The sequence below is a fragment of the Neofelis nebulosa genome, chromosome 15 (genome assembly GCF_028018385.1).
Source record: "Neofelis nebulosa isolate mNeoNeb1 chromosome 15, mNeoNeb1.pri, whole genome shotgun sequence".
Lineage (NCBI taxonomy): Eukaryota > Metazoa > Chordata > Mammalia > Carnivora > Felidae > Neofelis > Neofelis nebulosa.
Window position 1 is genome coordinate 64,337,216 of NC_080796.1, and position 17,540 is coordinate 64,354,755.

The following is a 17,540-nucleotide window of genomic DNA, read 5'->3' on the forward strand; positions in this document are numbered from 1 at the left end:
AAAAAAAAAAAAGTATAAATGCAGTATCAGTCAGTGACGGGCAGTAAAAGTACCTCCAAATCCACTTCTGATGTTTTACGTCAAACGCTCTAAACATGCCAAGCTTTCCAAAGATGGCAGGTCAGCTTCTAGTATAAGGTGGGAAACGTGCGCTATCCCCGAGAGCCTGCCCTGGGCTGTCCCTCCACGTTCCACTGTGACAAGGGAGCTCATCTGTCCTTGCTCACATCCAGCATAGTTCAGCTGGACTCAGACAAGAGGGGAAAATCAGTGTTGGTTGCTTTTGATCGTCTCATTGATATTTGTCTTGTACCAGTTGAGGCCAGGAAAGCAGTTTCTCCTGAGGGTTTTCCTTCTCAGAAAAAGGAAAAGGGTGGTGGCTTCCACCTAATGCTCACACTGTGCTTTGCAGCCTGGGGAGGTGAAGGTCATTATTCCCTTTTTATAAGGAGGAAGGGAGAGGCCTGGGGAGGTGACCTGGCTCGCCTGAGGCTATCCCATGGCACAAAGTGGAGGAGCTGGGTCTTGAACCTAGACAGTACCATGTACCAAAGGGACTCTGAACATTCTAAGGAGCATATGTGAGGTTGGGACACCTGGGTTTGAATCCACCTGCTTCAATAAGTGGCTGTTTGACCCTGGACAAGTCCTTGAACCCCTCAAGGCCTTTGCTTCTTGCAGTTGTAAAATGCAGATGATTTCAGCTCCCCGATGGCAGCTGTAAGAATCAAGGTCTATACCAATCTGTGGAAAAGCTCTTAGAAAGTGTCATAGAGAGGTGGGGGATGGTCTCTTTCCTATAATCAGAGTGAAGGAGCCTGACTGAGGCATTCCCTCAACTGTGACCAACTTTAAGCTTCCTTCCCCTTTGCGATCCTTGTGCCCTGGGTCATGTTGATGACGTTTCCTGCCCCAAAGTTCTGAGATGGTCAGATGTAGATAAAATGAGCGGAGACAGCTCTCTCAGAGTAGGACTTCAGATTTACATTTGTTTGAACTGAATCTTGTTTTAGAGGCCTTCATTTCTTTATAACTCTGAGTGTTTCCTAGCTGGGAACATTTCACATTTTAAATTGGATGTTAATACAACACTGTGGCTGAGCTCATTTTATAATAACATGTCACTCTTTTTTTTTTTTTTTAAGTTTATTTATCTATTTTGAGAGAGACAGAGACAGCCGAGTGGGAGAGGGGCAGAGAGAGAGGAAGACAGAGAGTCCCAAGCAGGCTCCACGCTGTCAGGGTGGAGCCCCATGCAGGGCTCGAACTCACGAAACCATGAGATCATGACCTGAACTGAAACCAAAAGTTGGACACTTAACTGACTACAGTAGTATGTCACTCATTGCACGATGAGTTAGTCCCACTGGGTCCCCTGCACTGTGGAAAACAGGATTGAAGAAACATGGTTGTTTCTCCTAAGGCAATCAGATTGTGAACAGGCCAGCAAGACAGGCAACGAAGGTGGTGAATGCAGGGTGTTAGGTGACCACAAGGATGTTGTTAGCACCGACGGATTGGGAGATGACAGGGCCGCTAGGGGTCAGCTCAAGGCCCGAGTATCACAGGGCTCAGGGCTTGGACCCGCTTACATCTCTGGCTTCCCTTATTATGGAATTTTTTACCTTATTTATCTGTGACTCGATCCCCAACAGTTTCTAGTGCACATAAATTAATTAGTAATTAATTAATTTCCTAACAGAGCCCACATTTCTCTTCTCTTGGATCTTTTATGTTTTTTTATGACCATGGTGCCCCCTGGTGGACAAACACACACAGAACAGGCTGGGGCTTCTCTAACCCCAGGAGCCCAGCTTTTTTGGACCTACGGTTAAGAGACCCATTTTATGCTTAAAAGCTGCAATACCTCCCTCTCTCTCTCTGCCCCTCCCCCACTTGTGCGCGCGTTCTCTCTCTCTCTCTCTCTCTCTCTCTCTCAAAAATAAATAAGAACATTAAAAAACCAGCTGCAATACATATAGCAAGAATGATATACACTCCGAGAGTTAAATTTCTGAGTCTCCAGGTCTCCGTCTTGTGATCACACCGGACAGGGCAGGTTGGTTTTAGCTCATGAATTTTTGTCTTCAGCCCTGAGGCAGCTGGCACTTCTCTCCCAGGGTAAGAAGTTCAGGACTATGATTAGATGTTCTATGTCTCTTCAGTGTCTTCCTTCTAATTATTTCCCCAGTCTCCTCACCCTTCTTTTGTGCCTTCCAAAGTCTCTGTTCTGGAAGGTTCCATTCAAATCCTATCTTTTTCTTAAAACCTCCCGTGACCAGAGCAGCCTGAGGGCTTGTTCTTCTAAAACCTCCAGGTCAATTCTTGCCTGTGTAGTTAAACCCACGCACAGTGTGGGTTTCTCTCCAATTTTTGCTTTCTCTCGAATTTTCTGGAACCCTCAAAAATATATTGATCATTAACTTTTCCTGTGTGTATGCCCTGTCTCCCCTGCTGGATTCGAGGGGGTGCTAGTCCATTGATTTTATTTGTCCTGAAAAGTAGGCACCAGTGACCCAGGCTGTGGGCAAATGCCTGAGAAGCTCCCTGCGGTGGAGACCATAAGGGTGTGGGGAGTACTCTTGATTTGTTCGTATCTGCAAGGGGAGATTCAAGGTGAACATATCAGTGTCCTAAGGATCTAGGTCCAGCAGAGGCATGCATAGTTTAGAGTGACCCCCTGTCCATGTCCTTTCTGTCACCCACACCTTCTGTCAATCCCAACCCCTCCATTCGCTCCTCCTTGAGTCCAATGGGATCAGTCAGGAAGGTGAGTTTCTTTTTTTTTTTTTTTAAGTGTATTTATTTATTTTTTAGAGAGAGCACAAGTGGCAGGGGGGCAGAGAGAGAAAGGGAGACACAGAATCTGATGCAGGCTCCAGGCTCTGTGCTGTCAGCACAGAGCCCGACACGGGGCTTGAACTCATGAACCACGAGATCATGATCTGAGCTGCAGTTGGACGCTTAACGGGCTGAGTCACCCAGGCGCTCGGGAGATGAATTTTGATTGCAGTTTTATCAGTGAGAGCAGAGGGAGCATTTCACTATAGGGGCATGAACTGTCATAGGCAGAGAGAGGAGAGGAGGGTGTGTGGCTTCTCGGGGCTGGTGTAAAAGTCTCCCATCTATGGTATAAGTCGCTTCATTAGGTGTCAGCTCATGCGAAGTTCCCACACAGGTGTGTCACAGCTAAGGCTCGGAAGTGCCCCTATGAATTTTGTGCTTCATCCCCGTAGGATTCTTGGGATGAGCTTCTTATTGGTGACGTCATACTGAAAAGAGTAACGGCTTGTTCCAGGTAAGGCACTTCCTTCCACCCCCGGAGTGGAGACGGTGGGAGGGCCGAGGTCAGCCTGCTTTGTCCCTTGTATGATGCTGTGTGTGTGTGTGTCCAGGTGCATTTTAACCACGGTGGACCCAGACACTGGCGTCATGAGCAGGAAGGAGCCGCTGGAGACCCTGAAGAGGTAGGAGCAGGCACCTTAATGTCTCTGGGAAGCAGAAAAAATAGCACGAACACACAGTCTTGAAGCCGAGGGGGGTCCTAGTGACTGGGTAATTGGGGAGATATTCCTGGGTGCCATGGTTCCCAGAATGTCTCCTTGCATAAATAACTATATTTCTCATTCAGAATTCATGATTCAAAGGAACCAATTTAAGAAATGCATTATTTAGATATTTTGGCGAATTTGGAACTGAGTATTTGATGATACCAAATGTTTATGAGGTGTGATAATGGCACTTGGATATAAGATAGATACATATATTTTGGAGAAGGGTGTTGAAGTAATTAGGGGAAATGACATGATGTCTGGGATGTGCTGTATATTATTACTACAGCACACACACACACAAAAGGTCACATGGAAAATTGTGTCAAAACTTTGATAAATAGAATCTGGGTGATAATTATATGGGCATTGATGGCAGCATTTTTTTTTTAAATGTGTATTTATTTTTGAGACACACACACACACACACACACACACACAGAGCGGGGGGAGGGGCAGAGAGAGGGGAACAGAAGATTTGAAGCAGGCTCTGGGCTGACAGCAGTGAGCATGATGTGGGGCTCGAACTCTTGAACCATGAGATCATGACCAGAGCCAAAGTCAGACGCTCAACCAACTGAGCCACCCAGGGGCCCCATCAGCATTTCTACTTTTATGTTAACTTTAAAGTATTCATAATAAAACATTTTAAGTGAAAGATACAGTTACAGAGATAAGTTTAAATGGCATCGAAAGATAGTTAAAATAACACTGTTTTAAAAGCTGATAACAAAATAGCACATATATTTATTTTTTATTTGATTTTACTTTTTAAAATATATAAAAGCACATGAGTAAATAAAGGGCTGGAAGGTTTTGTTTTGTTTTTTGTTTCCTTTAGAGAGACAGAGAGTGAGTGGGGGAGAGGGGCAGAGGGAGAGAGAGAGAGAGAGAGAGAAAGAGAGAGAGAGAGAGAGAGAGAGAGAGAGAGAGAGAGAGAATTCCAAGCAGGCTCCATGCTTAACCTGGAGCCTGACATGGGGCTTAATCCCATGACCCTGGGATCGTGACCTGAGTTGACATTGAGAGTTGGACACTCAACCAAGCGAGCTACCCAGGCGCCCCCAGGACTAGAAATTTATAAACAAAAACATGAATGGAGGTGCTCTTGTGGTAATGGAATTATGAGAAAAAAATATTTTTATATGCAGTCTTTAAAATTCTTTTTAAATGTTTATTTATTTTTGAGGGAGAGGGACACAGAGTGTGAGTGGGGGAAGGGCAGAGAGAGAGGGAGACACAGAATCTGAAGCAGGCTCCAGGCTCTGAGCTGTCAGCACAGTGCCTGACGCGGGGCTTGAACTCACGAACCACGACATGACCTGAGCCGAAGTCGGACGCTTTGGCTGAGCCACCCAGGCACCCCGGGAGAGGTATTCTTGAAATGAATAGCAAATGGCTGCTTTTCACCTGGGTTCCCACCGCTGGGTGTAGAGTTGCAGGAACATTCCAAGAGGGGTACAGACAGCCCAAGGCAGCTCTCATCATTTTGAGGGGCACTGTGGATTCCTCAATGCTCAAAACAACATTAATTAACTTTCTCACTTTAACTTAATATTTATTACCTAATATTAAGAACTTAATATGATCGAGGCATCTGAGTGGCTCAGTTGGTTAAGCGTCCAGCTCTTGATTTTGGCTCAGGTAATGGTCTCAGGGTTCGTGAGATCCAGCCCCGTGGGGGGCTCTGGACTGTGAGCACGGAGTCTGCTTGGGATTTTCTCTCTCTGCCCCTCTCCCACTTGTGCGCTGTCTCTCTCTCTCTAAAATAAAATAAACTTTAAAGAAGAATGTAATATCATAGCATACTTGAGAGTTGTATATTTCACTGCATGTACATTTCCCCCCCACCCCAGAAAAAGTAACGAAAATTTTAACTCTAGGACATGATATGCCAGCTGAACTGTGTAGAGGTGAAGTCCACTGATGTCCGCGAATTATTTGCAAATGCAAAAATGTACATATAATGAATTGAGGGATGGATAAAATGTGATGAAGGAAATACAGTAAAGTGTTACATGTAGTGTCCAGGTGATGAGTAAGTGGGTGTTCGCTATAAAATTCTTTTAACTTGTGTGCATGTTTGGGAGCTGTAATAATAAATACTATGTGTGTTGGAATATTAGTAAGGGGAGTGGGGTTTTGAGAAGCAGCAACGACAGACCAGCTATGCCTCCAAACGCACTCACTCATTCACCGGCAGAACAAAGCGGAACTTGGTCTTCCTACTTCCTGTGGCCGTAAAGGAGCTGCAGGGAGAGGGGCAGGTGGCCCTGGAAAGAGCCCTGTCCCGGGAGCCGGGAACCCTGGCTCTGCGGCCAGCTGTCCCGAGCGTCGGCCGGTCCCCCTCTCGTGCAGGCCATGGGTGTTCTTCCCTCTGAAACAAGCCGGGTAGGACAGATCTGGATGCTTCTGTGTGCAGACCAGCTGAGCGATTGTAGGAATTGACCATCACCCTTTTTCTTTGCGTCCTGTTCTCTCTCTCCCCCATCACGTGACTTGGTGTCTGTCACCCCCTCCCTCTGGATTTAGAGAGTGTCTCTGTTGGTGGGAACAGCCTCCTGCATCAGGAATCTGTGTTTAGAGAAGGAGGATAATTGACCCCCACACGGAGTGAGGACAAGCAGGCGGGGGGTCGCGGGAACCAGCACAGCTCTCCCAATGGTCTGCAGGCTTTCTGCCGCCCAGCACCCCCCAACCCCCCCCCCCCCCCCATGGCTCCTAATCCCCCCGGAGAGGGAGCAGCCCACCTAGGTGTCTTCCCCTGTCTCTGACGGGGACTGGAGCTGCCATAGAGGCAGTAATTTATGCTCTCCCCAGGACAGGTGGCCATAAATCTGGAAGAGAGAGGCCCGGCCTCGGGACATGAATCACGGGAAGCGAAGCAAAGCAAACAGTAGCGTCCAGAACACCTTCCCCGCTCTCGGGCAGGTCGCTCCGACGCCAGACTGCTTTGCGTTTTGCCGTGTCCTCGGGTGCCCCGGAGTGTGGTGCCCGCTGGTCCCCAGTCGGGAGACCTGTCTGCCAGCCTCACCCGCGGAGGCCTGGCGCCCGCTGGCAGCATGCAGGTGGCAGGGCAACGAGAGAAGAAATAGGTCAGGCGCTGCGGACCATCCGTGGGCCAAACCCAGGGGAGCCCTTGCCCGGGAAACACAGGGGCTTGGATCTCCTGCTCATTAGAGAAGTTGTAGGTTCCCTACTCATTAAAGAAGGAAAATGCATTAAGAAAGGAACCTTTAAATGCGTTTGTAATTTATTAATCCCCACCAAAAAGTACATCTGCGGGGAAGAAAAATCGTAGGCGATCCCCACAAGATACAGCACTCTGTTTGCCGTCTGTTGAACAAAGCTCAGTGGGCACATGAATTTGCAGACCGCTTGCAGTACCCACTAATGCCCACAAGGGGTCGCCGATGAACTCGTTTATGGGGTCTTCCCGCGTCCCTGCGGGGAGGGGTGGGGGACCGTGTTAAAGGGACCGGAAGGTGGGACAAGAGTGGGGGAGGGTTGTAGGGGAGCCCTGGAGGGCTCGACCGCTGCCACAGCGCTTCCTGTTTCGATTCCCAGGCGCCGAAATGGACTGCCGCCTGCGAACCAGGTGACCAAACCTGCGCTTGTACAAACCAACCTTCTTGCCCCGTTTTGCGCTGTTTGAGGGGCCGGGCTGCAAGGGGCCCTGCACTCTAAGTTACCTGGTGGGGGGAGTGAGTGTACATGTGAGTGGTTGATGGGAGAAGGCAGGTGAAACCCATGAATGGCCAAACCTTTGTGTAGAAGACTTAATAGCAACCCACTCAGTTTTTCCAGGCCTGTGTCCACACTTGCAAGGAATATAGATGACCAAGGATCAGTCGCATCCTGGGTAGGAAGCCTAGTGACTGTGGGTGGAGGGGCCAGACCTCGGTTCTCAGGCGCCCTTGGCAGTGAGCCGGTCAGGCAAGGTGCCTGCAGCCTGGCGAGGGGCCTCTGGATTTGATCCTCTCCAGTGGCTCATCTGCCCCCTCTGATCCGATGAACGAAATTAGGACCAGGTTGCCACAAACGTTTTTTTTTTTTCTTTTTAAAGCACTGTAGAATAAAATTAATGTTTTCTATCAAAATGTTTTGGAGTGCCTGGGTGGCTCAGTCGATTGTTGAGCATCCGACTCTCAATTTCGGCTCAGGTCATGATCCCGGGGGTCATGGGATCGAGCCCCACATCGGGCTCTGCACTGAGTGGGGAGCCTGCTTGAGATTCTCTCTCTCTCCCTCTGCCCCTCTCCCCTGCTCCCGTCCTTCCTCCCTCTCTCCCTCTCTCTAAAAAAATGTTTTAAATAAAAAGGTGATGTAAAATTGGAGTTAGCTTAAGTGCGAAACTGGAGGAAAACTTTCTCCCGGTTCAGGGGGGTAAGGGGAGAATCTCGCCATGTTATTCCCACACATCTGCCCCTGTGCCCTCCTGTGCTGCTCGTGTTTTCGGCCTGACGAAGATGTTCATACTGATTCGACTAGAGGGTTTTGCTCACCAACACATTCATCCATTCAACAAATGATTGTGGGTTACTGGTGACCTGTGAGCAGTACAAGGGAGTTTGCCACAGTCTCTGCTCTCCGGGGACCCCCCCCCCCCCCCACCAATCTTGCAGACAGGTAGACGTGTGCCTTGACTCTAGGACAAGGCATGTGAATGTTCCAGGAGCCGGCAGGGAAAGTCGAGGGTGGGAAAGATACTCCCGGCTGGGGGATCCTGGGCTTCCTTCTTAGGAGATGTGGCATTTGAGTTAGGCCTCGAGGAAAAGGTAGAATTATAACGCACGGGGAGGTGGACGAGGGGTGGTGTCCCATAGGAGTCTCTGAGCCAGTAAAATGCAAAGCAAGATAAAAAGACATGGAGAAAGGACACCTGAGTGGCTCAGTCAGTTAAGCCTCCGACTCTTGATTTCGGCTCAGGTCATGATCCCAGGGCCGTGGGATCACACCCCGTCGCCCGAGTCAGGCTCTGTGTTGAGCATGGGCCCTGCTTAAGAGTCTCTCTCTCCCTCTGTCTCTCTGCCCCTCCCCCCCATTAAAAAAAAAAAGGACATTTAGTAATCCATTGGAGAGCTACACAGGTTCATGTAAAGGCCAGAGGGGTGACAGGCTTGGAGAAGCTGCTGGGGCCAGGTAGAGAGCCTTGCACGCCCCGCTGAAGAGTTGGAATGCTGTCTTTAGGCACCGGGGAGCCATTGACAGTTTCTGGGCCTGGGAACGACAAGACCAGAGCAAAAGGAATGAAGTGGCATAGCTTCGTCCCAACCATGAATTGGAAGCCCTGGGGCGGGGGGGGGTCACATTGGTCTGAGCATGCCGAGGGCAGGGGGGAGAAGCAGTGAGCCAAGGCAAGGCCGTGGCGCAGGAAGAAGCTCAGGACTTGGCAGCTAGGGACAAGCAGCGGAAAGTGAGGGGCAAGGTGGACTAGATGACCCCGGGGCTCCACGCCCAGGGGCTGGTAGGACGGGCGGTTCTAGTGACAGACACAGGGGAGTCGGGAGGAGAGCCACCTGGGGCAAAGGAAGCTGGTAAAGGGTGTCTGAACGTCCCAAGTGCCTCATCTCGTAAGGCCGTAAGGCCGTCAGAGGGAACATTCCATGGAGAAAAGAAGTGGGGGGCTGGGTGCCTTTCAGGGTTTGTGCTCCGGGTGGGCTGCTCCCCACACGACTCCAGGAGGCGCCGTCCTGTCAGACCTTGATGGGGTTGGTGCTGTCTGGAGCCGGGCCCCCGGTGGCTGTGGGTTGGGGACGGGGCGGGGGGTGGGCATTGACTTCAGCTGAGAAGAACCAAGAGGCCATTTGAGCTCTTGCTTCGTTCGGCCAAGACTCATCATGCTCTTTCTCCCATTGCAGTTATCGCCTGTGTGACCCTGCTGAGCAAAAGCTATACGGAAAATCGCCTCTCTTTGGGCAGTATTTTGTTCTGGAAAACCCAGGGACAGTCAGAGTGGGAGATCCTGTGTACCTGCTGGGCCAGTGACAGGAATCCTGTCCTGGAATATCAGATACCTTGAAAAAAGATATCGTCAGAGATGCTGGGAAGCACGCCTGTGGAACCGATACCTCAGCATTTTCTTTGGGTCTGTGACTTCCGGGTTTGTTTTTTTGTTTGTTTTTTGTTTTTTGCCTTTTAGACTTCTTTGTGCCTCAGTCCTTCCCAGGGTCCCAGTGCACAAGGCAAAGAAATAAGTCCTTGGGAGCTTAGTAGGACATCTGCAAGGCACTTAAATGACAAGGTAGAACACCGAAAATCCCTTGTTTAACTGTGATTGTGGAATCTGTTCCCCTTTTCCATTCACCTATCCAGAGGGCTAACCTCCATCGTCTCATTACCACTCCGGAGGAAACAAAAGAGGAAGGGTGGGGAAGTGTGAAGAATGTTCTGGAAGAATGCAATGGAAATGACATAGCTCCCCAGATAAGGCTGGAGTGTCACATCCCTTTTCTCCTCAAGCCCTGGACTACGTTTTGAGGAGGCATAAAGACCCCGATCTTTAGGAAACACTTAAGATGTCAACCTCTTATAGATCATCATGGAACTGGCACTTCTACTTCTCAGACAACGTCCACAGGATTGGATGGATCCTTCAATAGCACGCAGTGCCTCTGGGCTGTAGAACAGCAGAAATGTCATGGTGCAAAGTCAACCATTGAGAACAGCCATTGCTGGCAGACGCCCACAGGCAACACGTGGAAAGCAAGACAGGAACAGACTTCCTTGTCTTGAGACAAATGTCAAGTACATCTCATTAGTGATCCAAACGTTTTTCCCAACATAAGAGAGTGGGCGGTAGCCCCAGAAAGGGGAAGACGTCTGAGACGCTGTTAAATGTTGCCCAGTGAAATAGTGGCGCCCCTCTTGGCGGATGAGCAAAAAGAAGCAGAAAGATGACGCCCCCTGGTGGTGGTTAATGATAGCTTAGCCCATGCTGTGGAAAAGATTGAAAAAAAAAAATACCTGTGATTGGGTTTTAATTTTCTATCCCTGATTTTTTTTTTTTAAGGAAGTGGGGACACCCTCCAGGTACTCTCTACTTCTCAGCTGTAAGTATTTGATTTCCTAAAAGCTCTCAGGAGGGTGGCTCTGTTGTCACAAAGCCCCCTGGGATCCTTGCTGGTCTCATCAACTCATGGCTGGGTGCTCCTCCTCAAATTAAGGGTGAGAAAGTTCTGGAGTCCGTGGATGAGAAGAAGCGTGATTTTGTGATTTGAAATGGGCCGCTGAAAACCGTTCGAAGGAGAAGAGGAAATCATGTCAGTTCATTAAAAACCGCTATCTAATCTTTCTACTTTCTATGATTTAGCTCTAAGAGCTGAGGAACCATATCCTTCACTGCTGTTTTGTCCTTAGGAAGCTGACTAAATTGTGAAAAAATGTTCCCAAACTGTAAATAAACGGAAGCTACTCTAACTCGTTTCAGGTCTTACTAACTTCTTGGCACAAAAATCGGACTTTGAAGCCTGACTGATGTGAATGGGCGAAGCCGGTAATTGTGCCGCCTGACCAGAGCTGGGTCTCTTACAGATGGAGCTGCTCACACACAGCTTCCCCAGGCGAACACCCATCTCCGATGGGCTGTCAAGCAAACATGCTTTTCACCAAAAGCTGTGCGTTCTCCACGTCGGTTTTATAAAAGAGGTTAGTAATCACTGGAATCTAGCCCAGCTCCGAGGTAACCTTGGAAGTCAACAGGTGCATCTATGTGTGTTTTCTGGTTGGTGATTCGCTCCAATTTGTTTTCTGCACCCTTGGCATGAAGCAGAGAGCGAAAACGATCGGTCAGGTCACCTGGCCCGTCACCTTCCCCTAGTAAATCCACTTTGTGCTGAAACTACAGGTAGACTGAGGCAAAAATAAGAGTTCGGCAAGTAACGTTACGAATGGGACCTTGGGAACCCGTGGTGGAATGCAGCCGGGAGTTAAGAAACCATGTGAAGATTGACTCTGAGAACAGCCAATAGTTACGCACCAGTGACAAACTCAAGGTTGGTTCGGTAGCTGTTCCTAGGGATTTGTGATCGGTGGCAAGCTGAATGCCTTCGCCTGAATTTCTAGCCCTTTGTAAATAGTAACATCCACTTCCCCAGCGACCCATTCTGTGTCAAAGGCCATACTTCCTGCAGACCCTGTCGTTGTCTGTGGTGCAGAGCAGCCCTCGAATGGAGGGGGCGTGCGGACACCGTCGTTTGTTGGGGGTCCCCTTCTGCCCCTCAGGGTGGGAGGAAGATTCCTGTCTGGAGAGAGAAGTTCCAATGACCCCTAGAATCTCAGAGGACCTGCCAAGCTTTGTGTCAGTGAGATTTAAGAGCCATTTACTTGTGTTGATTTTATATTTAATGAGTTGGTTCATGCCCAAGGCCGGGCTGATGCCTCGTTTGTGTTGGATACCGACCATTTGCACACAATTCCACTTGAAATATAGGATCAGGATTAGAGACCGTCACAGACCCTCAGAACGGTCTTACCGCCGTGGGCGATGGACATTTGAGGTCAGGCCAGAACGTCCACTCCTGCTGGGTATTGTGTTTCACTCTAGGTGGCAATTTATGCTTTCATCGCAGCAGAGAATTAGCAGCCGAGAGCTGGAGATGCTGAGAAGGAGAGTTTGAGAGAGGCCCCGGGCAGGCTGCTCAAAGGCTCACGTTCATGGTTGTTCCACAGAAAAAGTGGGAGCTGCACACCCAGGAGACAGAAGCAGTGACGTGTACATGCAAGGGCAGACAGAAATCAGGCTAGGCACGCTGGAAATCGGGCAGTTGTCCGGCACTGAGAGATCCCCTCCTCCTCTCTTTCTGCCCTTAGGGATGCAGGGGCAGGGTGAGGAGGTGCGCTCGGGGATCGCGGCCAGTTCGGTGAGACCGTGCGGAGGCCGGGCCAGCTTGTGACTTTGGGAAGCCGTCTGTGAGGCTGTGACCCACAGTAATGGCAGGCTGGAGCACCAGGCACGCGACCCCAGGACTCTGATAGGGTGACAAGTTGGAGCGGCCCATGACAGCGGAGAGTCCCTCAGATGTGCCGGAGAGGCTCTCACACCAGGCCGCGACTGTAGGTCTAGCCAGGGCGCTGGTGCCACCCCCGAACACGACGCTGCCCTAGGTCTTGTTGGTCCGTGAAACCCTGAAAGGTTGCCTGCAGGGACGCTCCTGAAAAGGCATTTCTTGGACCGGTGACTCTGGGAAGTCCCGCACACCTCCCTTCAGGCTTTCTTCACAGGCCCAGCAGCTCATGGGACGTGCGGGACCTAAAATGAAGGATTCTGCTCGACACTGCCCTCCCCTACACTCTATACCTGACCCCTCTCAAGAAATCTGCTCTGACCGCTAGATCTCTAGAGGGAGCACCAGCCAGGGGCAAGGAATCATGATTAGCAGGAATGGTGCCCTCCCGAGAAGGCCCAGCCACATGGAGGAGGCCTCTCTTGGGATGTTTCCTCTTGTCTTTTCTCTCATCCCTCTGGGGCTGAAGGGTGGGACTGAGGCTCAAAGGTGAAAGGAGGTGTGGAGACAGCATCTTTGACCAGCTTCGCTATTGTGGCGGACCTTGGGGAGAAGCCTTCCTTTCCTCTGGACTCATTTTCCAAACCTGCGTTCATGGATGGATGGCGGGGATCAGGGTTGGCGGGGCAGACGCAGACTCTAGTCCTGGCCTTACGACACCACACAAAGTGCTCCAGGATGCCCTCCGCACCAGGGAGGGGCACGATCTTTCCATCTGTTAGCTTTACCTTTCCCTTGCAACCTCTCAGCTAGAGCTGCCTCCTACTACTTTATTTGTATTATTATTATTATTTTTTAAATGTTTATTTATTTTTGACAGAGAGAGGGAGACAGGGCATGAGCGGGGGAGGGGCAGAGAGAGAGGGAGACCCAGAATCGGAAGCAGTCGGCACAGAGCTGTCGGCTCCGAGCTGTCGGCACAGAGCCCGACATGGGGCTCGAACTCACAGACCGTGAGATCCTGACCTGAGCCAAAGTCGGACACTCAACTGACTGAGCCACCCAGGCGCCCCACCTCCTACTGCTTTAAGCAGAACTACCCCAGGCTCTTAGTGCTTCTGACCATACACATATACTCCCTTTATACCATGATCTTTAAAAAAAAGTTTTTTTAATGTTTATTGATTTTTGAGAGATAGAGAGACAGAGCATGCGTGACGGAGGGGCAGAGAGAAAGGGAGACACACCCTCTGAAGCAGGCTGCGGGCTCCGAGCTGCCAGCACAGAGGCCGATGTGGGGCTCGAACTCGTAGACCGTGAGATCATGACCTGAGCCGAAGTCAGACGCTTCACTGACTGAGCCACCCAGGTGCTCCCCTTTACACCGTGATCTTATATCCGTAAGAGCACCGTTTGCTTCTACCACTTTCTTAGAAATGGACAAGTGAGTTTTGATAGTGCCTGAATTTGCCCAGTTTCAAGCAAGGGGAAGAATTTGGTTGAAGGATTCAACAAATGCTCTTGGAATTGGGATAATAGAAATGTGCCTGAGGTATCCCTTTGTCCGCTTTGACTGCAGCGTCTTCAGAGGAAGAGGCCCAGGCAACAGCTTTGGCCATGATCCTGGTCTCCCTCAAAACACAGCTGATAGGGGACTGGTGGGGCCATCTGGTCCCATCCTCTTGGGCCGAGCTCAGAAAGAGGAGTTGCCCTAATCACATTATTAGTCTTCCTGGACAGGCTGTAGTAACAAAAGGGGCTGAGAAGTGCCTTCTGATTTAACTTGTTCCAAGGCCAATTTTGATGGGTGGGTCAAGTTCAATCACGTTTGGATATTGACCAACCTAATCTATTCGCCCTTGGTGGTCGTCAGTCGGGCCCCCATACCTTCACAGGGCATTCTAGACTGCACTTCCTCCCACTTCCCTCATGAAGCCCACAGACCCTGATTCTTTCCCTTCCTTTCCTTCTCTGTACCTTCTACCAATCCCTGACCTGTATCTTCCGGAGTCCAGACTCTAGTATTGGCAGAGCTCAGTGGGACCTAAGTTAAGGCTAACTTCTAGCTCTGTCTTTGGGATTTGCTGGGAGTAAGGTAAAGAAAGTATTGTCATAATTATTTCTGATTAGTATTTTTACACCTAATAAAGTCTCAAAGGGATTGTGGTCCAGGGGAGGGGCACCTCCCAGATGACCTTGCCCAGCAATTAAATCGGCTTGTTAGTTGGAGGCCCAGGATGGCCGAGGACAGCTGGAGAACTCTTCTTTGCAAGCAGCTCTGGTTAACATCAACCGGGAAAGCTCTCTGTAAACACATGAATAATTGATCGTCCAGCGCTCACATAGCTACTGAGGATCTGAGCCTGTATGACTCATTTGCAAGCCATTCCTGTCGTCTGGATGCCATAACATTGGAGGAATGATGATCGTTTCTTGGAGATTCTTCTGTGGCCAGAGTTGCCAAGACCAAGGCTGTAATGGTTTGTTATGATGACCTTTGTTATTCCATTAGGCTCAATTGCTTTAAAAAATGATGTGTGCATACTTTAGGAACGTTTTTACCCTTTACGTTGACCTGACATCATAGTTTATATTACAAAATGTATTAATGACAGAGGAGTGTTTTCATGTCCCAAGGACAAGTTTTAACAACCATAATCTGCCCTTAGTCACCATAAATATAAATGTATTGGTCAAACAGATCTCGTTAATGTGGCCAAGATAAATGCAAGTCTATATTTTAAGGCAGTTGAAGTTCTAGAGAATATTTGGAGCTTTTTGTGGGGCTAAGAGATCTTGTGTATGTGCTATCAAAAGGCTGAGAAAATTAACATGTTCCCCCCTCTGGTTTTCTCTTTGGACCGATATAACGTCTTGGGATGTCAAGTAAGATTGTTCACATAGTTTCTGGACTCCATTAATGCCTGATGGGGTGAAGCTTAGTTCTTAAAGCTGTATTCTTTTCATTGTGCTCACAGTGCTTTTGAAAAGAAACAACATATTTCAAGGCTTTAAAAAAATTTTTTTTTCCTAAATGCTTATTTATTTTTGAGAGAGAGACAGAGCGTGAGCAGGGGAGGGGCAGAGGGAGAGGGAGACACAGAATCCGAAACAGGCTCCAGGCTCTGAGCTGTCAGCACAGAACCCGACGTGGGGCTCGAACTTACAGACCGTGAAGATCATGACCTGAGCTGAAGCCAGACGCTTAACCGACTGAGCCACCCAGGTGCCCCTAAAGATTTCAAGTCTTAGCGATGTGTTGCTCAACGACATTTTCCTGTATTACACTGTGCCTTCAAGTTTTAATTATATTAGTGCCCCCTGCCCCATCATTTTGCTTCCTGTAGGAGGAGCCCCTTTTCAACAGATGTGAGGCTGACATTTTGCATCATTTTAGTTGACAACGTCTATACACTGGCAGACGACCTTCTGGCCGCGGGCTGTAGGACTGGTCGAACGCTTCATCTTCCTCTCTGTGACGCCACACTCAGAAGTGTTGGCCTTTGCTGGCGGTGTCCACATTTTAAGCTTCTCAGGCAGAAAATAAATCCTTGTTTAGAATCCTTTTTAATCGCGTTCTTATTTTGGACCATGAAAACGTGTTTAATACAGTAATGTCTCAAGTGCTGCTCTCTGAGAGAGCACACTGTTTACAGGGCTGAGTTCATCTCCCCTGGATATGGTAAACACGGAGCCACAATTGAATTCTGTGTGGATTATGGTCACCTGGCAATGACCGAGGAGTACTTCAGATAAAACCATTTCCCCTTCTTCCCTTAGAAGAATCTTCTCTTCTGAATCTGCTGTAGTCCTTGTTAGCACCACACAATGGGCTTTTGAATCACGATTTTGCCTGGTTAACCTCCCTGGGATTGGGGATTGAATTCTTTTCTTTCTTTCTTTCTTTCTTTCTTTCTTTCTTTCTTTCTTTCTTTCTTTCTTCTTTCCCTCTTCCTTTTCTTTCTTTCTTTCTTTCTTTCTTTCTTTCTTTCTTTCTTTCTTTCTTTTCTTTCGGTTTATTTTTATGTATTGTGAGAGAGAGATAGAAAGCAGGGGAGGGGCAGAAACAGAGAGAGGGAGACAGAAACCCAAGCAGGCTCTGCATTGTCAGCACAGAGCCCAACTCGGGGTTCGAGCTCACAAAAAACGTGAGGTCATGACGAGCCGAAGTCAAGAGTTGGATGCTTAACTGACTGAGCCACCCAGGCACCCCGTGGGACTGAATTATTTTCTCAATTTCGTGGTGTGGAGATAGTTCCGTGATAACCTCCTGTGTGGCTTAAACCTTTGATTCATTTAGAAAGTGAGGCACGGATACCCATGTTCATGGCAACACTATTCACAATAGCCAACGGGTGGAAACCACCCAAGGGTCTGCCGATGGCCGAATGGGTAAATAAAATGTAGTGTATGTCCAGAGTGGAATGTTATGCAGCCTTAAAAAGGAAGGAAGTTCTGACAGGTGTCACAGCATGGACGAAGCTGGAAGACATTATGCTAAGTGAAATAAGTCACCAAGCCAGTCACCCAAGGGCCCAAACTGCACGATTCCGGTTGTAAGAGGTAGCTAGCGTCTTGGAAGCAGACAGTAGGACAGTGGCTTCCAGGAAGCAGGGGAGGGGGTGGGGGTGGAGACAGATTCAGTTTTGCAGGAGGAAAGTTCTGGGGATGGGAGTGGTGGTCGTTGTATAGTCGTGTGAACGTACTTCATACCACTGAACTGTATACCTCACAGTGGCTAAGAGAGTACATTTTAAGTTATGTGTATTTCGCCACAGTAAAAAAAAAAAAAAAAAAAAAAGAGTAATAGAAAAATTCGGGCTCATCAGAGAGTTGGAGCTGATTTAATCCAAACTGAAAGGCCTCTTTTCTGGAAACAGCCCAACGCTAGCCACTGAGGACCCCCACCCTCATCCAGAACATCAGAACTCCCCTCGCTGAGACTAAGGAGAATAAGAAATTGACACATAATGGCTTTAACCTCAGTCTTGATGGAGGGTGACATAATTTAACTTTAGACTTTACTTTTTTGTCTTAATTTCTT

The 17,540-nt window shown here is 48.9% G+C and overlaps 1 protein-coding gene across 4 annotated transcripts in view; it reads left to right on the forward strand.

The window, feature by feature from the left end:
• MTARC1 (mitochondrial amidoxime reducing component 1) overlaps positions 1 to 17,540 on the forward strand; it is a 39,814-nt gene that overhangs the window by 12,018 nt on the left and 10,256 nt on the right. For 2 of the 4 annotated variants that reach the window (XM_058700015.1, XM_058700014.1), the window contains exons 5-6: positions 3,237 to 3,298; positions 3,396 to 3,467. In XM_058700015.1, the coding sequence (XP_058555998.1) occupies positions 3,237 to 3,298; positions 3,396 to 3,467 (134 nt within the window). Of the gene's footprint in view, positions 1 to 3,236; positions 3,299 to 3,395; positions 3,468 to 7,118; positions 7,777 to 9,412; positions 16,063 to 17,540 lie in introns of those variants that run through there. The other 2 variants (XM_058700013.1, XM_058700012.1) reach the window with 2 other exon arrangements.